At 35.9% G+C, this 27,819-nt stretch overlaps 1 protein-coding gene across 6 annotated transcripts in view; it reads left to right on the top strand.

The window, feature by feature from the left end:
* pde4d (phosphodiesterase 4D, cAMP-specific) overlaps positions 1-27,819 on the top strand; it is a 160,113-nt gene that overhangs the window by 101,315 nt on the left and 30,979 nt on the right. Inside the window, exon 1 of one of the 6 annotated variants that reach the window (XM_051116861.1) lies at positions 19,879-20,008. The exons of 4 other annotated variants lie outside the window; for them this stretch is intronic. In XM_051116861.1, coding sequence (XP_050972818.1) covers positions 19,881-20,008 — 128 coding nt within the window. In that variant the 5' untranslated portion in view covers positions 19,879-19,880. Of the gene's footprint in view, positions 1-19,878; positions 20,009-22,390; positions 22,692-27,819 lie in introns of those variants that run through there. One more of the 6 variants, XM_051116862.1, reaches the window with a different exon arrangement.

The following is a 27,819-nucleotide window of genomic DNA, read 5'->3' as shown; positions in this document are numbered from 1 at the left end:
CACATGTCCATTTGAGTGTGTGCGCGTGTCGGTTGTCTGATATGATGCTTAGTCACAGGTTGCCGGGCTCTCGTCCGCCAGCTTTCCATTCAGGGTAAATTTACTGTTTAATGGTGGACTCATTTCCTGCGGCCTCATCCAGCATTAAACGCCTGAGCAGGTTCACAGATGAAAGTATATATCAAAAGCAGATTAGCAAAGGGAGGTGGCTATAATTGCATCAGAGCGGGATGTGTTTGTAAGCCTGTCAAAACAGAACTTCTAGAAAAGCACTGTAAAATGAAAGCATGATTAAAGTAAAAATTAATTTTTATTTCATAGTCTTAAAGGATTAGTTCACTCTAGAATTAAAATTTCCTGAGAATTTACTCACCTCCATGTCATCCAAGATGTTCATGGCTTTCTTTCTGTGGTCGAAAAGAAATTAAGGTTTGTGAGGAAGACATTCCAGGATTTTTCTCTATGACGGACTTCAATGGGGATCAACCGGTTGCAGTTTCAGTGCATCTTCAAAGCGCTCTACACAATCTCAGCTGAGAAATAAGAGTCTTATCTAGCAAAGCAATCGGTCATTTTCTAAAAATAAAAAAAATGTATATTTTTATATAACCACAAATGCTCGTCTTGCACTAGCTCTGTGTCCATGACTTCATGCCTTATGTAATCAGTGTGAAGTAGGCAGAACTACCGACCTAGTGTTTACAAAACGAATGTGCAAAGAAAGTCAAATGCCCTTTACAAAAAAAGGTAAAATAGCAGTTCTGGACGAATTTGAAGTTGGAGAAAAAATTAGATTCATGAGATTCATGTGATTTTTTTCACCCTACCCTACCTTTTTGAACTGGAGTACTCAGACTAAGAACTAATTGCACGTGACCTTTTTATCGTGATTACGTAATGCATGAGGTTCAAGATCAAGATGATCATTTGTGGTTAAAATATATAAATGTTATTTTTTTTTTTAGAAAATGACAGATCGTTTCACTACATAAGACCCTTACTCCTCGGCTAGAATCATGTAGAGCCATCTGAAGCTGTATTGAAACTGCAATTTGGACCTTGAACCTGCTGTTCCCCATTGAAGTCCACTATATGGAGACAAATCCTGAAATGTTTTCCTCAAAAACCTTAGTTTCTGTTCATCTACAGAACGAAAAACATGAACATCTTGAATGGCATAGGGGTGAGTAAATTACCAGAAATTTTTTATTCTGGAAGTGAATAAAATCAACTTAATTCAAGTTTCATATACAATTATTTAGTTATTTTATTTGTTATTATATTTATATATATTAAAATTAATGTAATATTAAAATACAATTTTTTCATACACACAAACACATACAAATAAATAAGTGCATATATCTGACTGTTTAAAATACAGTAAAACAGTAATATTGTGAAATAAAAACTTACTTTATTTTAATATTTTTTAAAATATAATTTATTCCTGTGTCTTCGGTGTCGCACGATTCTTCAGAAATCATTCAAATAAGATGATTTGGTGCTGAAGAAACATTTAGACTGTAGTGTGTATGTATAATTTATTAATTCTGTATTTCTGATTAATCTGTATTAATGAACAGTGTGTATTTCTACACACAAATTAGCCTTTGCTTATGTTTATGTGCATTAGCATTTGTTTATGAACAAATCTTGAGAAATTGAGAAAAGAATGACATTTTGGTCTTATTTAACAGTTCATTCGGTAATATGTGTTCTTGCAAAGAATAATTTAAATAATAAGCATTAGGATATATATTATGGTGTTAAAGGAGAAGTTCACTTCCAGAACAAAAATTTACATATAATGTACTCACCCCCTTGTCATCCAAGATGTTTATGTGTTTCTTTCTTCAGTCAAAAGGAAATTATATTTTTTTGAGGAAAGCATTTCAGGTTTTTTCTCTATAATATGGACTTCAATGGTGCCCATGAGATTAAACTTCCAAAATGCAGTTTAAATGCAGCTTCGAAGGACTCTAAACGATCCCAGCCGAGGAAGAAGGGTCTTATCTAGCAGTAACGATCAGCTATTTTATAAAAAAAAATTACAATTTATATACTCTTTAACCTCAACGCTCATCTTGTCTAGCTCTGCCTGAACTCTGTTTTTTTCCGGTTCATGACAGTTAGGGTATGTCGAAAAACTCCCATCTCATTTTCTCCTCCAAATTCAAAATCGTCCTATATCGCTGTTTTACCTTTTTTTTGTAAAGGGTGTTTGATCTTCTTTCCATGTTCACTTTTGCAACAATGTAAGATGATTTTGAAGTTGAGGAAGAAAATGAGATTGGAGTTTTTCGACATACCCTGTCTTGAACTGGAAAAAACACGATTTTTTCAAGGGTTTGAGATTAAAAAGTATATAAATTGTAATTTTTTTTAGAAAATAACCAATCATTTCGCTAAATAGGACCCTCCTTCCTAGGCTGGGATCGTTTAGAGCCCTTTGAAGCTGCATTTAAACTGCATTCAAAGTTCAAACTCGTGGGCACCATTGAAGTCCACATTATGGAGAAAAATCCTGAAATGTTTTCTTCAAAAAACATAATTTCTTTACAACTGAAGAAAGAACGACATGAACATCTAGGATGACAAGGGGGTGAGTACATTATCTATAAATTTTTGTTCTGGAAGTGAACTTCTCCTTTAATTAAATGAATTTTGTTTTTTCAAAGCTTTCTTGTGACAAACATGAATAACAAAACCAAATATTTGAAAACTAGCATGTCTTTTCTCATGAAAAATATGACTGCTTTACATCGGCTCTCTCTTCTCTGAAATACAGGGACATTTTTTTTTTCCTGATTCACTGCAGGCCCATCACGTAATCCCTGACCATGGACTTGCCAAGGCGCTGATTTTCCCTGGAAATACAGGCGCTTGTGTAGCACTTCTCATCCCTTTAGCTCAGCGGAGAGGCTTGGCTGATAGATGCTTTATTGAATCTGCCGCTGGGCTCCTTGACAACAGTGAGGAACGAGTGGGTGTCTCGCTATTAGTTCACAATAAGAACACAGTGTCAGCACAGTCAGCGGGCGGCAATCAGCTCCGTCCGTATTTCCAACCCTGTTGATGCAGGATGAATAGCGCCTGAAGCGGCTAGCATCGTTAGCGGCCCACCAATGCTAACCCAATTCGTCGCTGCCGTCATGGTTCCTGCGCTTTCAAAACATCCCTCATGTCAGTGTGTGGGCTGCCGCATTTCATACATGGATAGTCAGGCTTACACAATCTGTTTGTGCGGTTGACGATAGCTAATCGCTTAACGCATGCGACAGGAAGTTATGCTAAGGGTTTGTGCTGTAGCTACCCTTAAGGGACAAGGGGTTGCGTCACTAACCCAAAAAACGGCATTGTTACTTTACATGCAACTTTCTCCTCTACTCAACAGCACCTTTTCTGTGTTGTTTATTTGTTTGGGAAGACAGCAGTCGCTATGCTAATTTCCTGTTATTTGTACAATGGTTGTCTTTTAGGCACACAAAGTCTACATTGTAGCAGGATAATTGTAATAATTCCTCCAAGTTGTTGGCTCAATGGCTTATTGTGAGCTCCCAGCATGCACTTCAGTGTCTCTTTTACGTGGCATATCGCATAGCACTAGAGGTAATCCAGAGAACAGCTTGCTCAGGAACAAATAAGCTACTACCACAATTCATTTGCAGCGCCCCGTGTACTGAAAGACTACTCAGACGGTGTGGAGGTGTCAAAATGGACTCGAAATAATGAGCGGGAACACTTCCAATGTTCTCTTGGCTTTATGAGGAATACAGATCACTCAGAGACCCCCCTCCCATGCATACACTCAGGGTTCATGACGCTGTAAAATACTGTCGTTGATCCAGGGTGCCATCCGTCCTTGAAAGCGTCGGTGACGCACACCCTTCCGTTTCATCGCCATTAGTGCTGTTCGGTAAAAGCCGTCTTACAACTGCAGGGGTGGGATTGGTGGCTCACATGTGTGAATCCCGTACCAAGAGCCTTTTATTTTATTTTGACACCTTAAGTGGTGAGAAATATAAAGATGCTTCACTCTATTCATGCGTATTTGGTGTCTGTGGGGGAGAAGGGTCACAGTGTGATTAATGAAATTAATGACATTTTCTATATTTAAATTTATATATACAGTATACAAATGATAATTTTATATTTGTTAGAAAAAAGAAGCAAAATATTTGTATCAAAACCAGTACTAACAGCAGTCAAGTACAGAAAATGAGTTTTGAAATCTTCATCGGACATTTCATAAGTCTGCATTGATTGGTTTGTCAGTTTCCTTTTTATATATTGAGTATGCCTCACTAAACAGTTCAATTCACATGAAATTGAGATTTTTTATCTTCACAAACAGAAACTTTTCCTTTTTCACATTCACATTCAGCTGCAAGCCAGTTTTTTAACCTGCGTCATGTTTCAGCTGTTAAAAGTTTCTGCATCTACACAAACTTAGTGCTGGTCACTTTCAGGTGCTGCGTAATATCATTGCGCCTGCTGCATCCATGGTACGGCAGCAAAGCTCCTTCATTATTACTCTGGAATGAGAGCATAGTTCCTAGCCATATCGGCCTAGAAAATCGCAACTTTTTATTTTCTGTCAGTCTTAGTACACGATGTAACTACAGAAGAGTCAAGGTTTAAATAGGAAAAATATAGTTATTACATATATGGTCATTTTTGAGCAAGATGCTATCGGTCTAATCAGATTCAATGATCTATGCTAAGCTGTTCTAAAAGTGCTACCGCCAGATCCGGAAATCAGCTGAATGGATTCGAAAATGGTAAAACTCAACTGTTTAAGTGAGTTGGACAATGAGCCTATTTTCAAAAAAAGTGGAGTGTTCCTTTAAATATCATGATTATCGTCAAAACCAGTATACTGTGACACCCCTACACAAAAACAATATTTCATTGTTTAAATATCACAATTATCATCAAAACCGGCATATTGAGACACCCCTAATTAACACGATAACAATATTTCATTATTTAAATACCACTATTATCGTCTTATTACAATAATATATAATATATTATAATAATATATATAATAATATACTATAATAATACTTATTATTTTATACAGTGCTAAAGGCTCTGTCAATTAGCATTGTAATATAAATATACAATTATACCTGACATGGCTTGGAGAGCATAGATAAACCCTATATTGTTATAATTGTGCTGATTCACCCCTACACCCCTACACAAAAATCTACATAAATATCTAATTATTGTCAATATTCTTATATCGCGATGCCCCTACACAAAAACGATATTTCATTATTTAAATATCATGATTAGCATCAATCCCGGTATGTTGTGACACCTCAGTATGTATATATATATATATATATATATATACAGCATTTGTCAGGGAGTGTGTCATATTGTCATATTGTTCAAATTATTTAAATCGTCAACAAAACTACGGCATATATACATATACAGTATATTCAATATATATCAAGCAGATAGTATATGGTTCTCTAGTCTTACATACACAAGTCTAGGCCCAGGTGTCCATATATAACTTTTATTCAGCAGCTTTTAAGAGGAAAAAGCGATTTGCCCTTGACTTTTTCAGCTTGCATTGTGTTCTAATTTCCCCACAACATCCTCCCTCAGACCATTTAATCTGCAGGGAGAGAAAGGTCAGTACTGCACTGTGATTATTGTGGAAATGCTCATGGCATAACAAAGCATAAAAAGCGTAAATGTGACGTTGCACAGAAAGAACGTCGATGAAGCATTTCAACAGGGAGCACAGAGAGGCAAGGGGCAGTTGTAAGCCTTTGTTTTGAGATTTACATTCAATGACACACTTCCGTGAATGTGTTTTTTCTTTTCTTCTCTGGTCCTTCTTCACTCATGCTGGCATTTAGCCTCCAGGTCCACACAACTCGGCCATTTCTTTTGAATCGCAAGCCTGTGAGATTTGCAACACCTGCAAGACTTAAGATACAGTGTTTTATCTTTATATTAGGGCCAGATTTCTACACACAAATTGGAACCAGAAACAAATTACAAGGGATTTTCAATGGAAAATCACAGTTTACAGTGCCAGTTAATCCAGTTTTCTGCTCTTACGGTTAGAACATTTGCCATCATCGGTTGAAATGAAACATTCAGACTTTTCATTATTAAAAACAGCTGTGGCAAAATACTGCGTGAGGGAATATATGTGCAAGGCTCATATTCAAATGTTTATAATTTAGTACAATCCACACTGCATGTTTCATTCTCACCTAAACCTTCTGTTACGCATAGCTTTGAGACAAAGATAGCGTGTTGTCTATGCTAATGACTTGCATGTGCTTTTCTATACTAAAATCATAATAGCCAATAATCAGTGTTTAATTTAGTTGACTAGAAATCTAATGAAAGTAAAAAGTCTGGTTCGTAGTTTGATTATACATTCAAGTGCTTAAAGAGTACATCCTTGATGTAGATGAATTATATCATTGTCATGATATAAGACGTTTCAGTCATGTTTTGCGTCATTCTTGATTCAAAACAAACTCGTGCTGGACTTATCAAATTACACATGCCTTTCCTGTTTTAAAAAACAGCTGCTCCTGCCAATAGTTTGAATTGTTGGCAAGATGAAAGATAATAGCTTGATTCTGGATGTCACAACAAGTTTAGAAAATTTATGGGTGTATTACATCCAAAACAAATACATCAGATGTATAATAAAGAGTCTGGATGTTTGTCAGTCAAACCAATCTGTATTTCCACACTCAGCTTGTAGCTGATGGTATGAGGAGGAGGGACATTCTCATTCTAAAGCATTTGATTGGACAAAAATCTGTGCAGTGCAGTATGAGTCATCAATAGTTTTGTTTTGTTTTGTTTTGTCTAGTTTTTCCCCTGAGGTAAAAACTGCTAAAACTGATTTTGGTAGCATTTTGGCACATGAACTAAAAGCAACAAATGTTCAATTCATGTGATTTTGAACATAGAATGTGCCGTCACAGGCTCGGCCAATCAGAATTTAGAGATATAATTAGAGAATAAATTGATTAATGCAGAAAAATCTGTAGTTTTCTTGCTTTAAAAGGCAAAACTTGATGAATTAAAACTGAATAAACATGTAATTTGATATTTATTTTGATATATTTATAAAGAATTGTTAGTATATAGATATACAAGCCTGCCTACAGATATAAATGTGTTTCAGCTGATGTCATTCTGCTCTCATACTGTCACTGATATGACATCATTCAGCTTTGTGTCAGTCTAATCCCATTACGACAGCCGCATGCCGCTAGTATCTTCACAGGAGAACACCAGCTAAAAAAACAAACTGCCAGATGAATAGCTGAAATGCTTATTTGAGGCTGCGTGATTTCATGCTTTGTAACAGTGTTTGTAATCTGCTGTTGTGCTGTCACTATCTAGGTGTTCTGTTTTGTATCCTAGCTTCAGAACGAAATAGTATACAGAAATGTGGGCTATGTTTGACTGTGTTAGTTGAATATTCAAATCTATGCACAACATACCCACAGTAAGACTTTGTTTTTGTCCTTTCACGGACTTGTCGTTTGGGTTTTCCTTGAATGCATTTCCAGTAACCTTGGTAACAGTGAATAGAGTTTGACCATTTTGTTGCTGTCATTCAGCTGTCTTTAAAAGATTATAAAATAAGCGTGAATACAGATTTAATCACATTTGCCTTGGATTTTAAAGGCCTTGTTGGTTGTAAAAATGTCATTTTATATGAATATTCGGTGATAAAACCGCTTTCAGAATTTGCAAAAGTCACTTATTCATTTTCTTTGTGCATCATGATTGAAATATGTTTTATTGAAACTTACTTTTATCTTTTATGCTCTTCCTGTGATAGTGCCCTGAAGCCCCAGACTTGGAGCTCCTCGAGCGTATATAAGATTTATCACAGAGGCTGAGAGCTCTTGACTCCACCCAATGAGATAACAAGCCTGTAACATTTTCCTGATTATTTAATGCTTAAATGAGTCATATAATTATACATGCAAGGCTGCCGGCTATTATACTTTGATCATCTGAATCATATCTTCTAGGGCACACGCTGCATCTTTAAAAGAATGAAAAAACATAGAAAATTTACAAGTGCTCAAGGTTTGATCCAGATCAAACTTAACAATCAGGTTTTAAAAATCATTTTGACCAACTATTGATGGTCATTCAGTATTAGATTCTGAGAATATATATATTTTTTTGCAACCAACAAATATGTGAACCTGGACCACAAAACAAAGGATAATTTTTGCAACTATTTTACAACTATTTGAAAATCTGGAATGAAGTTCTTAACAATGCATATTACTAATCAAAAAATAAGTTTTGATAGACTGTATTTATTCTAGGAAATTTACAAAATATCTTCATGGAACATGATCTTTACTTAATAACCTAATTGATCATTTTGACTTATACAATGTATTGTTGGCTATTGCTACAAATACACCTGTGCTACTTACGACTGTTTTTGTTGGGTCACATATTTCATTGTAGTATATTTCATGGTGTTTTTTCATTGCGTAGTTCTTTTTGGAGCCTCTTAAAAGTGAGAGATTTCACAGTTTCACACGTAACAGCATAGAATAGTTGCTAGTGAGAGCTTGGTGCACGTCCTTGTGTTGTCATTATTAGTCACATGGCATTTACGACTGAGGTGATCGGCTCAAAAATTTTGGTGGTTCCTATGTGTGAAGATAGCAGATTAAATGGCATACTTAAAGAAACAGGTGAAAATTTGCTGAAAATGTACTGAAAATGGCCATCCAAAATGTAGATTCTGTAGAATTTGTTTCTTCATCGTTGCAGATTTGAAGAATACATCACTTGCTCACCATTAGTTCCTCTGTAGTGAGTGGGTGCTGTCAGAATGAGAGTCCAAACAGCTGATAAAAACATCACAATAATCCACAAGTAATCCACACGTCTCTAGTCCATCAACAAAAAGATGCATGTTTGTCAAAAACAAATCCATCATTCATCATTTTTGTGATGTTAGAGTTAGGGTTGAAGAAACTCATCTAGATCCTGGATGTCCTGAGGTAAATTTTCAGTAATTTTTTATTGAATTATGATTGTGTGAATGACAGTTGAGGTCAGAAGTTTACATACACAAAGCAGAATCTGCAAAATGTTAATTATTTTACCAAAATAAGAGGAATTAAACAAATTGCATGTTATTTTTAATTTAAAACTGACCTGAATGAGATATTTCAGTTAAAAGACATTTACATATAGTCCACAAGAGAAAATAATAGCTGAATTTATAAAAATGTTCAAAAGTTTACATACACTTGATTCTTAATTCTGTTGTTACCTGAATGATTTTTTAGTTAAACTGTCCACTGTTCTTCAGAAAAGTCTTTCAGGCCCCACAAATTCTTTGGTTTTCAGTTTTTTTTGTGTATTTGAATCCTTTCCAACAATGACCGTATGATTTTGAGATTCATCTTTTTTTACATTGAGGTTGACTGAGGGACTCATATGCAACTATTACAGAATCTCAAAATCATACACTCATTGATAAAAAGGGTTTAAATCAGTGTTGGGGAAAGTTACTTTTAATAGTAATACATTACAATTACTTTTTAAATCTGGGCAGGGCTTGCTTCTTTGTTTTTAATATAAAACAATTCTGTAAAAAGCCCTTTTACACCAAAAGTGAAATGAATTCACCTCAGGCTGAAAGAAAAGTACATTTATGCAGGAGATCACTCTTCAGCTATAAAAAATGAAGCACAAGTGTTAGTTTATCTAGAGTAATTTTTACTTATTAGTATGGTTGAATCGCATCATCGCAGGTCAGCAGCAAAGACACTGGTTAATAAAATGGGATTAAATACATAAAGGATATTTGTTTTATTTAACATATTTAATCAATTTCCCAACAGGAGACTTGTCAATCAATAAATGGGGAAAAAAGTAACTGGCGTTACTTATTTGAAAAAGCAACACAGATATTTTCTTAAAAATTCAAAAGTAATGCGTTACTTTACTAGTTACTTAAAAAATAACAGTATTACGTAACTTGTGTTACTTGTAATGTGTTACTCTGGTTCAAATACACAAAAATGCTGAAAAACCAGAATTTGTGAGACATGAAGGATTTTTCTGAAGAGCGGTGGACAGTTTAACTGTTCAGGACAAACAATGGACTCATGAATAACTATCACTAAACAAAAAAACACAGCTGTGGATCATTCAGGTAACAACACAGTATTAAGAATCAAGTGTATTTTATAAATACAACTATTATTTTCTCTTGTAGACTATGTAGACATCTTTTATGTGAAATATCTTATTCAGCTCAGTACTAAATTAAAAATAACATGCATTTTGTATGATCTCTCCTATTTTGGTAAAATAATAAACATTTTGCAGATTATGCAAGGTGTATGTAGTTTTGACCTCAACTGTATTTCTTTATGGAGATTCTGTACTAGTTGAACAACTGCCGTAGAGATGAAATTGAATGCCAATTGAATATTTTTCTTTGGGCATTATTGATGTCTTTGGTTATACCATGTTGTCTCAAAAATCTGAAACTGATGAGACAAAGAGGGTCCCACAAATCCTTGTTATTTCGCACAAAAATTCCCATGGAGGAATGTTCATCGAGCAGTGACAGAAGTTAGTGACTGTTTCATCTGTCTGTTTTGTCATTAACGGTTCAGTTCACACTGTGCCTGCCATAATTAATTCATCTGTTTGTTGAGTTCATGGTCAGACGCATATGGCATTCAAGCTGTCTTGTTCATTTAAACCCACTACAAGTAGTTGTGAAAAATGAGTCTTATTCTGTGCTGCAGTGTTTGATCAAAGTAGAGCGTTTTTAGCTCAGTGGGCACGCAAGGTGAAACTAAGTTTGTTTCTTTGTGCATTGCAATACAGTTACTTCAAATTTAAGGAATAATTCATAATGCTCACAGTTATGTTGTTCCAATGTTATTATGTGTACTTAATATATATTAAATATAATTTCTTATTTCTTTTGTGTTCCTCAGAAGGTCTATAAGTTAACTGTTCATTTTAATATATTAACAATATTTGTATGTAAGCAATATAAAGATAAATGTTTCTTTGCTTATAATGAGCTAGTCGAGTGGCTTCTCAAATATACACACACATATACACACAGCACAAATCACATCCCACCACACACAAGTTACAGAGTAAACTGATTCCCACACAGCTTTGGCCAAAGGCCAGCACTGTGAGGTACGTCATAAGCCAGTCAGGTGTGCGACAATTGGCCACATGCAGACAGGCTAATTAGCCGATCACTCTTCCTCGACAGTCTGGCTGTGTGTGTGCAGCCCGACCGGCCTGCGCGAACACCTGGTGACTGAGGAGAAAGCTGTTTAACCCCTCTGCTCCACTCGGGAAGCCATGAAATCCATCTTGTTTCAGAGGTACAGCACAGTCTACAAGCCAGGGCATTACTTGCATCCCCAGAGGGCATGTGAAGATTGTGTTTTTTTGATAGAGTTGTGTATTTCGAGACAAAGCTCATTGAGGCAGTAGAGAAGAAAAATTAGATTGAGTTGCACCAGCTGGAAAATTAACTTTTAGACATGCACACCTAGTTGTTAGCTAGATGCGTTAAATTAATTTATAGGATAAGGACTAATGCCTTTTTTTAATACAATCAGTCTAAATAGAGGAATGTAGTTGTGTAAATTATGGTTCTGTTTTTAACATGCTCTTTTGTTTTTTTTTATCTTTGTGATCGCCTTTCTTAATAACGTGCTAGTTAGCAAGTTTAGTGGCTAAACGTGGCTAAATGCGACTAAAGTAAACAGGCTCATCACTCCACAGAGAGAAGAGGGGGCGGGGCGAGCAGAGCTCATTAACATTTAAACCAACTATAAACAAGTTTAAAAGTGCAGCTGCTTTGTTTACAGTAGTAACTAAGGAAACGTTGTATTTCTGCTGTTCCATAAGCGCCACCTGCTGTCAGAGAGTTGATTTGCGTTGTCATTCAGCCCGTCTGCTGTTTTGTTTTGTGCAGATGTTTTATGTAGCATAATTTTACAAAGTTATGGTCAGACCATTCTGTTTTTCATTTAAGTTTTAAAATTATACTATATAATTTACATCAAAAACTGCTCATGCTACATTTAGCATGTTTGTTTGGATTGTGATTACAATGCAGTAGTTTGTGCATTCTGATTCATATAAAGGCACAGTCAGTCAAAACGAGTTATATTGTATGATATGAATATTGTGCATATGTGCAAAAAAAGGTGTGACGTACAATCATTTATGCCTTTGAAAAATGCGATATAGCCCGCTACCCCACAGTGGTCATTCAAAACGGCCTCCGTTAACCGTGTCTAACAAGTACTCCGAATTCGTTGGCCAATGACGACCATATTTTTTTAGATTCGCAAAATGTCCTTGTAGACACTTGTGGCGTTTCGGACCAAGGCCATGCATGTTGATTTTCATGTTGATAGAACAAATAGTTGTGCAATTATAGCCTCTTGTAGCGCCACCAAGTGGCCAAGCGCCACAATTTTTTCCCCTGTGACATCAGACTGAGCTCTTACATAAGTGTGCAGGGTTTAGCGGAGATATCTCATGCCTTTCAGGAGTTCTAGGAATTTCACTAAAAGTGGCCGTGCCCCTTTCAAATGTTTTGGCGCCCCTTTGCGACAGTGAGCCGAAAGTTCAACTTTTTATTTTTTTTTTTTATTTTTTTTAAATATTGATATTCACTCTCCAGAAAATCTTTTTTGAACTGGTTTGGTTCCAAAACCTAGGACTAGTTAGCAAAATTAGTTTTTTCAAAAAATGATCGAATCTGAGTTGTGCATTTTGTCCGGCGTATTTTTAACATTTTTAACTGTATTGTAGTCCACAAAGAAACAAACCTCAGTTTCACCTTGTGCACCCACTAAGCTAAAAACATATGGACAAAATGCACAGAAATTGCACAAATCATCTGAAAAGCTTTAGTGTGTCGGCTGTAAATTTGGGAGTTGTGCTCCAGGGCCACTGAAAAGTGCTTGTTTCTCAGCGATCATGGAGTAGGTAAGATTACAACGCCATTCTACTACCTCCATGCCCTTCAGCAAGTTATTTAGCCTTAAGAAACTCCAGGGGGAGTTCTTGTTCCTGACCATTGCTGAATGATTCATACAGGTACAGGAATCATGACCAGATCTTTGTCATCTCTCAAGAAAATAACTTCAAGATAAGATAGGCGTTGCTTCCAGAGAGACTAGAGAACAGCGATTCTGCGAGGCAAACAAGACGTCAGTGGCATTCGCTGACATTGAGAGATGGCGTGGCTTTTTCTCGCCTTCTACAGTAGAACAGTGATGGATGATGGGAAGTACCTCCCAGCCTGCAAACAAAGCCATACACTTTGTCTTCAGGAAGGGCAGTTGCAATAGTATTACATAGCAGGTTAGCCTGGATAAGCTGAGTTTATTATAGGCTATACTTGGCAGAGCTTATAGGGATATTCATCACTAGCAGCTTTGATTGTCGTTTGATGGTAATGAAGGATAAATACGCATGTTAATATGGAGGTTTCGCCACACTTGGATGCCTGAAGCTCATTCCGGAGCAACTCATTCAATTTATGTGTATATAATATATTCATGTACTCTGTGGCAAATTCGATTTTTGCTATGAAACACTATGATCATTACATAAGTGTCGTGTAGTGATGAGTTTTTGGCCTTGGACACATTTTTCTATCGTTGTGACTGCATTTTTTCCCCCCTCCTGTTGTGATGAGATGTTCAGTCTCAAAGTGAGAGACCCTTGTTGAATTAACTGTGTTACAGCAGGTGATAGAGTGCTCCCTAGTGGTAATAAATTGATATATCCACTGCAAAGATGCAGGTTTAGCAGGAGAGCCAGGTAGGTCTCAGTTACCGCTTTTGGGAAAATACTGAATATCACAGGCAGCATTTGTTAATGTTGTTAATTTAATGTTTATATATATATATATATATATATATATATATATATTTTGTATGTATTTCTAATTATTATTTATTATATGAATAATTATATATAATTTGGTAACGCTTTACAATAAGGTGAGAGAGAGGTTTGAATAATACATTTATTATAGTGTTTATTAATCTTTGTTAATGTTAATTCATAAAAATACAGTTGTTCATTGTTAGTTCCTGTTAGTTCACAGTGCATTAGTTGATGGTGACAAAAACAACTTGTGATTTTAATAAACATAATAAGATTTTAATAAACATAAACTAAGAATAAATGCTGTAGATGTATTGTTCATTCTCAGTTCATGTTTACTGAAGTAATGAAATAATATTAACTAATGAACCTTATTTTAAAGTGTTACCTATTATTTTTATTATATTCTTAATTAATCAGAACTATAATTTTTAATTGAATTAATTTATTTTATTATGCTATTTGCTTATTTATTACATTCCAGCTCTGCATTATCTGGTACAACTACTCTAATTAATGTTCAGGCTTTTAGACAAAAAATAAAAAATAAATCATTAAAAACTGTCTGAGAAATTATTTGGGTGTTTGTCATTAGATAACAATTTGATTGAGGATCTTATACAGGGTTATTATAATGTCAAGTGTTTTTTTCTAGCAATTTCAATATAGGCACATACTTTTAATAGACTGAGAACACAGTTCAGTGTTTAAATCTGTCTTATTAAATTACTGGCATTTTAATGTTCTTTGCTGTTCTTTTATTTAAAGTGATAGTTCACCCAAAAATTTAAATTCTGTCATTAATTACTCATTACATTTGTCATGGTACTCTCGTGAACGTGCGTTGAAGACTGACACAGAAGAGAAAAAATTGTTGATTGAAGTTATTTTTGTTGAAATTACATACACACATGGTTGAAAATTATGGTTGAACTAATGATGTCAAATGAACTATTTTAACGATGTCCTTACTACCTTTGATGCCTTGAACGTGTCAGTTGTGTTGCTGTCTATGCAGGGTCAGAAATCTCTTGGATTTCATCAAAAATATCTTAATTAAGGTCTTACAGGTTTGGAACGACATGAGGGTGAGTAATTAATGACAGATTTTTCATTTTTGGGTGAATTATCCCTTTTAGGAGCACAAAAAAATGTAGTCGCAAAATGCAGTTATAGATGCTTTTTGCCTCCATTATGGTGTAGTTAGTTATGGCCTCTACTAACAGGGGACCAGACCTGAGCTTGTAATAATCTGTTGGTCTGCTGCCATCTAGTGAACAAAGCAGAAATTTTAGTGATAGTGATTTAGAAGGAATCTCTGTTCTAAAACTTAAATTCACTACTCTGTTGTGTTTCAAAGTGTTTAGCTTTTAATATCAGGGATTATTATGTTGTCTTTTGTGCTTAATGTTCGTAAATTTGATATCCACATACAATATTAAAAAGTGTATTTTCTGACCAATTTCTCAGCAGTGCTTGGTCACAGTGTTAAAGTCCCCATGAAATCAAAAGTTTTTTGGCTTTTAGTAGGAATATGTTAACCTTAAGGTTATCTATAAGCTAGTGTGCTCCAAAACAACAACAAAATTTGCATTTACAAGATATAAGCATTTAAAACTTACATTATCTCACTTCTGCCAATGTGGATCAACGATTTTGATGACATCACGCTGCACTTCAGCTTCTCATCAAACTTTCTGTCCAGTTAAATGCTCTCTAGAATCCGAAGCGTCCCGCCCCCTACTCTATAAATAGACGCTGAAGCTGCGGCTTAAATCAGTTACTTGTTCACAGTGTTAGTATTTTCTGTATGGTGAATGGCATGTAGTGCACAATGGAGGCAATAGGGAACGATTCAGACGATTGGGGCAAATGAGGTTTGATTTTGTGTTGTGTCTGCTCTGTACTTTGGCTCCAGTCCAGAGACGTGATCACGCGGAGCAGATCATATGCACGAATCGGCATATATGAAACACTTAATAAAACTACACAGCCTCAGCATTATGATCACTATTTTGTTTTATTAAGTGTTTCATATTGAATCTAGGGGCTAATCATTTGGACTGTGGCTGTCAAATGCGGCTTTAGTAAGCTCAACGGCTCTGGCCTAAGCAGATATAAATGAAACGCTATTGGCTATTTTAAAAAGGAGGCGGGGCTGATTGATATGTCTTGCCTCGTTTTCCTGTTTCATTTGAAATTACGTCACCACATAGAATAACTCTGCGTGTTTCAAGGCACTTCAGTGGACCTTTAAGGGTTTGTGGTTAACAGGGCATTGCTGTGCAGTTGTTCAGACTTTCTAATTGTATTTAAGTGCATTTCAATCTAGTTTACTTCAAAAATTAATATTTTAATGTCTAGAGGGCCACCAAGGGGGACTTTGCATGAAGTCTGATTGCTTAGATAAGTAATAGCAGACAGTAAATTGGATAATTATTAAATGGATGAATGGAAAATTCTGTCATTAATTACTCACCATCATGTCGTTCCAAATCCGTAAGACATCGTTCACCTTCAGAACACAAATTATGATATTTTTAATGAAATCCGAGAGCAATGCAGGGTCAGAAACAGCAATGCAACTGAAACGTTTAAGGCCCAGAAAGGTAGTAAGGACATCGATAAAACAGTCCGTGTGACATCAGTGGTTCAACTGTAATTGTAGGAATCTATGAGAATATGTTTGTGTGCAAAGAAAACAAAAATAATGACTTTATTCAACAACTTCTTCTCTTCCGTGTCAGTCTTTCACAAGAGTACCACAATGTGGTACGTGGTAGTTGCGTTGCTGTCTATGCAGGGTCAGAAAGCTCTCGAATGTCATCAAAAATACTTTGTGTCAGGGCCAATAGCCTTGTGGAGCATGCACCGGCATATGGTGCATAAGTTGCACCTCAGGTGTCCCGAGTTCGAATCCCACCTCATGGACCTTTCCCGATCCCACCCCCCCCACCCTCTCTCCCACTCACTTCCTGTCTCATCTCCACTCTACTCTCAAAGAAAAATGGAACACCCCCCCCCCCACACACACACCAAAAAAAAAATCTTCATTTGTGTTCTTAAGGTGAATAAAGATTTTACTTGTTTAGAACGAGGTATTAATGACAGAACTTTCATTTTTGGCTGAACTATCCCTTCAATACCTTATAGCACAAACAATATGGCATGTGTTGAATGCCAGAGTTTAATTGGTTACATACATACAGTGTATAACAAGACATTAGGTCTGTATTAACAGGATAAAGCTGTTGCACTGGGTTAAATTGGCTGAAAGTAGAAATATAATGTCCGTGGCATCTTGTCATCTGCGAGACTATGTTCATGATGTGCGTCAGCCCCGTCTGTCTGATTAAGGGCAGAGAGTCGGGTCATAAAAGCTTTTTAGAAATTCCACTGAGTCAATAAAAGTATGATTGGAGCAGATCAGAACAATTCCACGAAACCTGCGTTTCGTTTTTTGCACGCTTAGACACTCACACGCTCACTCTGGATGGTCTTCATTAAAGTTCATTAATGGCTGATTGAGCTTACTGATCCCGCCAATGATTTCAGCACCTACCTGCTTCTTGTTCACCCACCTCCTGCTCTCTCTCTCTCTCTTTCTCCCTCCTCTTTCTTACTGCTCATCCTCCATCCCTACACTCTCATTTATCCTCACAGTGCTGAAAACTGGTCACACTTACCCAGGAAGACTTGCTCAGCTGTAGTGCTGTTCAGCTTTGCTTGTAACGATGAGTTTGCCGGCAAACTCAGAACTTTGTTCTCTGGAGAGGATCGCACGTTACCGTAGCGCTTGCATAAATGGCTCGCCGTATGCCATCAACAAACCTATTGACATCAAACCCAGGAGGAAATGGTAACTCTTTATATGTGTTATGCGTGTCACAATAGTCCGCTGCTACATTTATATTCGTTTTATGACCGGATTAACTCAGAAGCCGTTAGCATGTGAGATTTGTTGTGTTGTCCTTATTAAATGTTTCCTTAGATGTAGTGTGGAAAGAATTCCGGTTGTTTCATATTTCATAGTGTATTTCCTGTTAACATAGGCTAATTAATGTATAAACACATGTTGTTTTGACATTTCGGATCACTTATTTTTTGAATGCTGAAGGACAGTGGTTGTGCCTAAACTTGTTACTAGCTTAACGATGTTGAATTTAAAAGAAAATGCATGTTGTTTAAGCCTGTGGATGTGATAACCAGCTGCTTATGAGCCCATTGATTTCCTTAAAGATCCTTTAATGCTTCTTGTCACCGATAAACCGGTTTTATCTACAGCTCGGCCATAAATAGGTGGAACTGAATGGCACTCGTGACCTGTGCTATGCACATGTCAGATATTGTGGAAATGTAAATAACAAATATGTGGTAATTTCTAAAAAAGTGCTAATAGTATGTCATTGTTTTGACATCTGCACAGTCCAACGAGAAGCAGGTGCGTGTCAATAACTACAGTACACATTGAGAGAAATTTGAATGTGTGTGTGTGTGAGTGAGTGAAAGAGAGAGTGTAGGTCAGTGTGTATTGGGCCTAAGACAAATGCTTGGCAACAGAGAATCGCTATCAGATATGTGCCTTATGCTAATGCCAATAAAGCACACACACACACACATACACACTACCATTAAATCACAGAGTAAAAAATGGACAAGTAAAAGACACGTCAGATAATGTAAAGTATAAAGTCACAGTTTTCAGATGATGAAAGGAAGAATTTTTTCCGGTATAGTGGCAACAGACCCATTCCAACCGTCTGTGTTCTGTTCTTCATTCATCCGGATGCAGCCGTTAATGTTGAGTCTGTCTCTCTGCGTGGTTTTATTTCATCCAAGTAATTCTGAGTAGGAGGTTTAGCACATTTATCGGATTTAGAATATATTCAACACCTTGAAAATAGCGTAGTTTTTCTTAGATTAACTCCGGATGATTTATTTTTGCTAATAATTGGTTGTAGGCGAGTGGGAGTGTGATATGGAGATGAATGCATGTGGAGATGCAGCAGTACGTTTGTAGACACTTACCATCTGGTATCCAATGCAGTACTTTTAGACGGGCAGCATGGGAAAAAATTTCAATTCAGTCCTGTAATGCTATATATTATAAATAATAAATTAGGGTTGTCATAATTCCTTGAATAACTTGATCATAAAAAATCCTCCATTGCATTTTGTGTCAAGTAATCTGTAAAATTCTGGTGCAATCCACGGACGAGAATCCATGAAAAGCATTAGGGTCATTCCACGAAATCAGTGCCTTTTGCGCCCCTAAGAAATAATAAAATATAGATTTAATATAACAACAAATTTGCAATTTAAAGACATAACAATACTATGTATGCTTTCATCAATACATAAAAAAGTCCGTTAAATATTATTTTAAATAATTTAAATAGCATTTATGCTGGTATGGGTAAGGTTACCCATGCTGTAAAGTGTAAAAACAATCGTCCGGCCACTGGCGCCCTCTGCAGGTATTTGATATAATACATAATGCACATACGTAACCCTTACATTTTTTTATTGCATTATTTATTGTAACTGCTTTGTTCTATAAAAACGTATGATGACTTGTTTTTGTTATTTTATTTAAACCAATTATTATTGGACTTTGCTATTGTGTATGTATTTTAAGTCACTTTAAAGTCTTTTGTTGCTTAGGTCTATTTTTAATACCACCAAAAAATATATCTATAGGTACATATATCTGATTACCTGATTAAATGTCAGACATAGTTTAGACATAGTTTCGTGTACAGTTTTTCAGCACAGAAGGTTGTGTTACCGACGTGGTGGTTGCAAGAAGGCCAGACAGGTGTTATTGGATTATGGGATGAGGTCAGAGTAGTGACGTGGACATTTTCCTCACACAAAGCTGAAGCTCTCTTATTTGGGGTCAGTCAAGCTGTCAGTTTCCTTCGGACACCATGGCTAGTGAATCTCCTGGCGGTTCTCCTCTCTCTCTCTTTCTTAGCACTTTTATTTGGAACGGCCGACAGCTTGATATAAACTCACTGAAAGGCAAGAAAAGGAAACGCTGGTTCAAGTCACGCAGGTACATACAAACTTCCACATTAGACAGATATATAGTTTACAGCAAACCTTTTATTATTTGGTTAACAGTACACACTAGTTAAGGGTTGTATTAGTAAACTGTGTAAATGGTTTATTGCATAAATGTTTGGGGTATTTGTTAATTAATTAATTAATTAATTTTCTTTTTTTTTTTGCAGTTGTCTTGTTTTTATAGCTGTCTTAAGGATCCATTTCTAAATTTCAAGTGTATATAATTGTAATTGCTCATGGATAAACGAGTAACCGTGATAAAACTGCAATGGGATACATTATATAATTAATACATTATATAATTGATTATATAATTTGTATAAATGTCAAATGGGGGTCATGTTGATATCAGGTTTAGTTGTCACATTATGTTTATTACAATTTCTGCTGGCCTAAGCAATATATATATATATATATATATATAGAGAGAGAGAGAGAGAGAGAGAGAAAGAGAGAGAGAATAGAATAGAATAGAATAGAATTTTGGTATATTACCTTTCCCTTTTTTTTTCATTTTTTATCTAGTCATGCACATAGTCTTTAGTTATTTATTGTCTTTTTTTTTATTAATTGCTGCTGATATGGCACTAACAAAAAAAATCTTTGTATGTTAGCTTTTCCCATTTTAAAAAGCAATGTGTTGTTTTTATATATATATATTTTTATATATATTATTTGGTAATTTATATAGGTAAATTGCAGATTTATATATTTATATTCTGCCATGAAAATCATCATGTCACTGCTGCTGATCAGGCAAAAAATCTATATCTATAAATATGTATATCTATATATAGGGGCATGTTGTCACACTATATTGCATAATGAGAACCTGCTGTATGTTGACTGATTTGAAAATGCATTAAAAATAAATAAATAAATATAGAAATAAATTGTTCTAAAGTAAAAACAGACAGAATATATATATATATGCATGCATGTTGTAACACGATATTGCATAATGAGAACCTGCTGTATGTTGACTGATTTAAAAATGTATTAAAAATTAATAAATAAATATATAAATAAAAGGACAGAATATATATATATATATATATATATATATATAGTTGTTGTTGTTTTAAGTTGCAGAAAATAATTTTAATGTGGAACATGTCCTTTTTTTACTTTTGACCAATTTAGTTATTTTTAATGCACTTTCAAATCAGTCGACATACAGCAGGTTGTCATTACGCAATATAGTGTGACACCATGCCCCTACATCAATAAACCATTAAATAAATAAATAAAACATTTTTTCCTGGTCAATAATAGTAGAAATTTTGATGAGCTTTCTGTAATTCAGACTTTATAGTGTATTTATATAGTAATATACTTAAAAATAATAATAATAAGCCTAAGAAGTATTCACAAAGTAATAGTGTGGAAGCTTTCCTTGGTTAACTGGTTGGTTAATTCCACAGCGCTTGTGTAATTGTGTTTACATTCTGTTTTTACACTCTATAATTGACTTTGCCAGGAGATGTTCTTGATTTTATCTAGTACTAACTGTTTTAATCTCTTGTGAACACAGGGGGGCAATGATGCGCACAAACTTAGATCAGCTGTAAATACTGTGTGAAATTATTCCGCTGTCCATACGTAGTGAAACAAACACACTCACCAGAAAGTCTCTGTTTTTTACATTTTGTAATTTAGAATTTCTCCCAAACAAACGACTGCATAATTAGACATCTGTAAACTTTCACTAAAGATAAAATCAAGTTTATTGTCTAAATGTTTACTGAAAGTGAGCAGAGCTACAAGCGGTACTCCCTGCTTCCCTGTCATTGGTTGACGCATGGCATGTGTCATTAAAACACCTTTGAGAGCCCTTGGCACAGGTTAATGTGTGAACCGTTAGTCACAGCGGGAGACTAGTTCCCACAAACTAGTCAAGCACAGCCATGTGTGTTTGATTGTCTTTGCTGAGGAGAAATGTGGTACTTTTCAGTGATGTTTGAAGAATCTTCGTTGTCGATTTGGGGCGTTAAATGACTCTAATATTATTACATTCTGGTCGTCGCACAGTATGTGAAAGTGCTTTTAATAATCCATTGTGAATGACTCGTGTGGTGTTTGAAATTCCAGACTACACAGGATGTACAATTTCACACTAAATCTTTTGACTCAGCATGAATTCATACTACAGGGCAACTCCTTCCCACCACTTTTACGCAGTATAAACATCCGTTGGGATCACTTACCTTTCACTTTACGCCGTCATCAAGTTGAGGTGTTAAGTTGCCTCATATCACACATAAAGAGCGCCCTACCCCCGACTACGTCATTACTACACGAGTCCAAGCAGTGCGCCCTGCAGCCGGCCAGGAAGGGAGGGAGGAAAGTACTCAGGGTGGGAGTATTAGGAGAGAGAGCGAGTGGGGGAGAGACGGGTTGTCTTGCATTATAGCAGCTGGTTGCTGAGTGACAGAAACACTGGAACGCCTGTTCGGTCAGTTTGAGAGTCCCGGGACACAAGGGGCTCCTGTCAGAGGCAGGGCCGTCTCGACCGAGTCATGTTCACGCTTGGAGACACATGTGAGGACTGAAAACAAACACACACTGCTGGGATTAGCCGTAGCCGCTAGCGGAGGGAAATCCACGTCCAGAATGAGCATTATCATGAAGCCCCGGTCTCGCTCCACCAGCTCACTTAAGACCACAGACGGGTAAAGGAGAACTTTTGACTATCTCCTCCTGCCTCCTTTAAACCATTACCAAGTGCTTGCTGTTTCCTTCTCCCCTCGTTTGGTTTTCCATGTCTCTTTTTAACATCTTGTGCAACTCTTGGCTTCCTCTTCCTCTCAAGTTTTAAACCCCCTTGTTTTTCTGCTCACCTTCCTCAAATTGAGTTTCACTCTTTCTAAGGAATTTGTTTTTTATTTACATTCTCTTCCACTAGTACTTTTCCGCTGGGTTTCTCATTTACTCTCTGTCTCACGCTGACTTGTTAAAGTGTAACTGTGGGGTAGATTTAAACATTCTTTGACGCATTATGTTGCCTGCTTGTCAAATAAGGGTAGAGATGATTTTGGCCCCAAACAAATTTTACATCAGCAAATTCTCCTATTTACTAGTATCCATATTTCACCCAGTTGTTTTTAACCCAGCATTTTTTTAGAGCATACATATTAAAATATACTTTGTGCTTTTATAATAAACTTAGGTTAATTAATTCAATCAGAAATAGAAATTATTTGTGCATTAGATTTTAGGGAGTGGCCACTGACTTTTTCACCTGGATAAATAATTAATATAATCAAATAAGATTATGTTATATTTTATAATATTGAAGTAGACAATAATGTTTTAATTATTATTATTTGGTTATATTTCAAAGATTTAAAAAACCTGGTTTGAGATTGAGTAATTTGTAGCCTAACGTGCATTTTTGTATAATGAACATGAATAGATATGATATGAAATATGGTTCAATTTGTGTTTGTGCAGTCACTTTAAAAATATAGTAAAGATGGAGTGATATTTCCCCATGAGAAGGGTGCTGCTGGATTGCAGCATATTTGCAAGTATCTGCCAGAGGGCAGATACCTCACCCTTGTTTCTCTTGTCCCATCTTGTTCTCCATTTGTATTTGCTTATTTTAGAAGCAAGTGATGATTGTTTGTGGAGAACTGATTATTTTGGTACAACATTTTTGAGTCTGTTTAAATGCACTATGTGCGTGAAGAATGCTCATCACTGCAAACTCTGAGATATTGCTTATTGATGATTCACAGGATTATTTTGGTGCGTAATTCTGTTATGTTTGTGTAATTCTGAATGTTTATAAAGTAGACTAGCAAAAAAGACCCCCCTTTGCTGGTGGAATGCTCTATTTCGTGTCTGTGAATAACAGCTCTCAGGCTCAGCTAAGCAAACACGGCCTTGCTTTCAGAATGTTTAAGTCTGTGTGTGTGTGTGTATGAAAAATGGTTAAGAAGTCAGGAAATCTCACTGACATCTTATTGATGTCATCAGTGTAGAGGACGGCATGTGTGTGTCAGTATGTGTTTCCTTCACCACATATATTGACCCTATTGTCTGTGGTTCCTGTTTGTTTTGCCTTATTGTAATGCATGACAGTGACTCAACGCTGTCATACACACCCGTCATTAAGTGACAGTTGCTACTTCATATCCTGTCATTCATACTATTGCCATTTGGGCTAGTCTAATAAAATATTACCATCATTTAAAGTTACACACTGTGTGGTTATATTAGGCACGCAAATCAAACCATTAGTGATTAGCTTTTCATTAGTGATCTCAATAGACGTTTCTAATTTCCAACTCGTGGTTGCATTTAAGAGAGGTCTCACGTCTTTATGGAGTGTGTATTTGTGTCTCTAAAAGAAAGGTTTGTGGTTTTATGTCTTGCATGACACCTACTCTGATGGAATAGATGGTCCATTTCCTGTCCTGTGGTTTAAGCTTTGACATCACTGCCACATTATATCAGATTGTTAGATAAACATTTTAAGAGTCATCCAATTACGACGGCTTTTATGTGGCAAAGTGCAATATTTGCATTTCGTAGACGTCTGTGTTAAGGCGAGCACATGTATGTCTGTAGTCAGCAACAGTTGCTAAATATAGCTGTCACTACCTTTTTGTTAACTTCATTCTGTACATGAAGATTTACATTATTTATTGCTTTTAACAGCTTAACTGCTTCTTACGACCAAATTAGGGAAATTGAGGCAACAGATTCAGGATTTTTTGAGTTTACTACACTTATGAAAAAATTGTATCGGCTTAAAGGGGACATCGGATGCATAATTCATTTTTACATAGTGTTTGTATATAAATGTGTCTTAGTAGTGTGTGCACACAACCACCCTACAGTGATCCCCTAAAATCCATTCACCACTTTTTTTTCTCAATTATCAAGCCGTTTAGATTTTCTGAGCAGTACTGCTGACAAAGTGTCCCGTATTAGCGTATTTCCACCCTCAGCCAGTTGTACGCCGTACACCATTTTCTCCAGATTCAAACAGCTGTAGTGACAACAGCGCCTTGTAAGCAGTGCAGGTGTTCTGTAGTTGGATGTAAAAGTGAACATAAGAGTCTTCATTTTCTCTCGACATCAGAGTCACTGAGGATGCAGTGGATTAGTTTAAAATGAATACACAAAAAATGGAAGAGAGGGGCGGGGTGAGCAGTAGCTCATCATCATTTAAAGAGACATGCACCAAAACGGTGAGGTAAAAATGTTTTTGTTTTGCACGAGCATTGAGTAATTTTAACAAAAGTGCCTAAAGAATCATACCAATGGAAAATCGGCATCCGATATCCCCTTCAACAATTAAAGTTGGTCTGTGTTTTCATCAAACATAATATGTTTTATGAACTCGAAATTAAAAATGTTTTTTACTTGTTCAGTCATCCATCCAGTTTCCCATGTTCAGTCAGCTTGCATTTTAGGTTAATATATGTACTGATATTATGTATTAAGTAGTATTATATTATTGTAATTATGTTATTTGTTGAGCAAACTGAAAAGGTTATATAGAGTTACGTCTGTATAGCAAAGTAAATCATATTTATGTAATATAATGTGATAGAAATCTCACTGAAACACTGATCACCCTAGAGGTGACTTGATGTGTAACTTCTGCAACAAAATATAATCAAAAACAGTACATGGAGCTAAACGTATATTATTTTTGAAGAACATGTATTAATGTTACCAAAAATCCCAATGATTTCACACACAAACCCTTACCACCAAATTTGGCATTGTAAGATCTTGTTGTTTAATGTGTTAGGCTGTTCAAACTAAATGCCAAAAAATTGACACCTATTAATATTTTATGTAATGTCATCTTTTTCTGCATTCGATAGTTCTGAGAATTTTAATTTCAGAACTGATTCACTTTTCCACATTTCCTTTACTTACATTTCAGCATGGTAATTTTAACAACAGTTATTTTTGTACTTTTGACAGAGCTTGATTTGATTCATGATTTATTCCTGACTGCTATTTTTACCTGCATATTTTTATCTGCATATTATCTATTTTGAGCATATTCCTGTTCTCTCTCATGATTGACAAAAAAACTGCAGTGTTTTGGGAACAGCCTCATGTGATCACCAGAAGAAAACATAATGTCTTCTACATTTTCTTGGCATGGGGTCTCAAAGCATCGGGTTCCACTTTTTGAGTGTCCCAGGGTCACACTCCATATTTCCTGTGCTTTTTGTTCCTCTCTTGTACTGTATTGGACCACATGCTTTTAAATAGAACTTAGGAGGGCAGGCAGTCACGTACCGGTTCATTAACGATCAACTTTTTGAAATCATGAGTACAGTATGTATTTAGATTTAGTTTGTTTTTTCCACTTATGTAACAGTTATGTGTTACATCTGGTTTACATTTCACAAGACTTGAGCATGTAATTTTTCTTTTATTATAAATACCAGTACTCAAAGTATAATTTAAGTTCCTTTGAGAACTTTGTGAACTCTGAGTGTTGTTAGTGTTGACTGCCATCCTAATTGGAAAGATCGGTTTAGTACCAAAAACAGTCAATTGGGGAACAGCCAGTCTTAATTAAAGTGGCTTAAACTACATGGCCAAAGGGATTGGGCAGGGCATCAACAACAAAATAGCTAGCCAGTTGGACATCTGATGCCATAGATAGCATAGTAGTGATTGTGGGTACTGTAATAATCCCTTTGATTTTTAAGGAACAGACATATTTAATCCTTTCGCTAAAGTACCATTAAATGCATTGGCATGTCGACTATAGCCATTCTTGTAGTTTGTGGACGACTAACACCCTGTATTGTGACTGTTTTAGATGATTGTATAGCAAACCTCTTTGGTTTTTATATATCTTGGCTTTAAGTTGACATTAAAACGTGTTGTTCTTAATAATTCTGCTTTTGATCCTTAGAAGTTCCTTGTCCAGAGTGAAAGAGAACTGTTTTTCTAAGCAACTCATGAAGAATCAAAGTCCATACACCCATGAATCTAACTTTGCTGTGCTATTTTTACTATTTTTTTTTTTAACTGGTCTAATTTTGAGGGATATATGAAAACACTTTACACAGGTGCAGAGAAGTGTAACCGCAGATGTGTAACCACAGGACATGTTCCATTTGACAATCAGAAAGTAGGGCTGGGTAAAAATATCAATTTCTCGATTTTAATCAATTCTCATATTTATAAAACTATATCGATTCTTAGACTAATCCAAGAATTGATTAGTCTAGCCTGTTTTCAGTCAATGAACGGAACATTGTTGCGCACGTCCCATCAAATAAATTACAATAAGCTTTGTGCTTTGTTATGTTTGATATGAAACGAAGTCTCAGATTTCAAATTCTGTTCATTTTATTGCAGTATTCAAACAAATGAAAATATTGTCATTAATCACTTACCCCCATGTCGTTCCAAAACTGTAAAAGCTTTGTTCGTCTTCGGAAAACAATTTAAGATATTTTGGATGAAAACCGGGAGGTTTGAAACTGTCCCATTGACTGCCAGGTGAATACCGCTGTCAAAGCCCAGAATAGTATAAAAAGACGTCGTCAAAATAGTCCTTCTGCCATCAGTGGTTCAACCATAATTTTACGAAGCTACAAGAATCCTTTTTGTACGCAAAGAAAACAAATACGGATACGTTAGATAGGTTTTGATGCTGGTTTAAGCTGGTCCTTTTCTGGTTTATGCTGGTCCTTTGCTGGTTCATGCTGGTCCCTGACCAGCAACATGACCAGCATAAACCAGCAAAGGACCAGCTTAAACCAGCATCAAAACCTACCTAACCAGCATTCCAGCATCAAAACATAC

Source organism: Labeo rohita, chromosome 8, assembly GCF_022985175.1.
Source record: "Labeo rohita strain BAU-BD-2019 chromosome 8, IGBB_LRoh.1.0, whole genome shotgun sequence".
Classification (NCBI taxonomy): Eukaryota; Metazoa; Chordata; class Actinopteri; order Cypriniformes; family Cyprinidae; genus Labeo; species Labeo rohita.
This window is presented reverse-complemented; position numbering and strand designations above follow the sequence as displayed.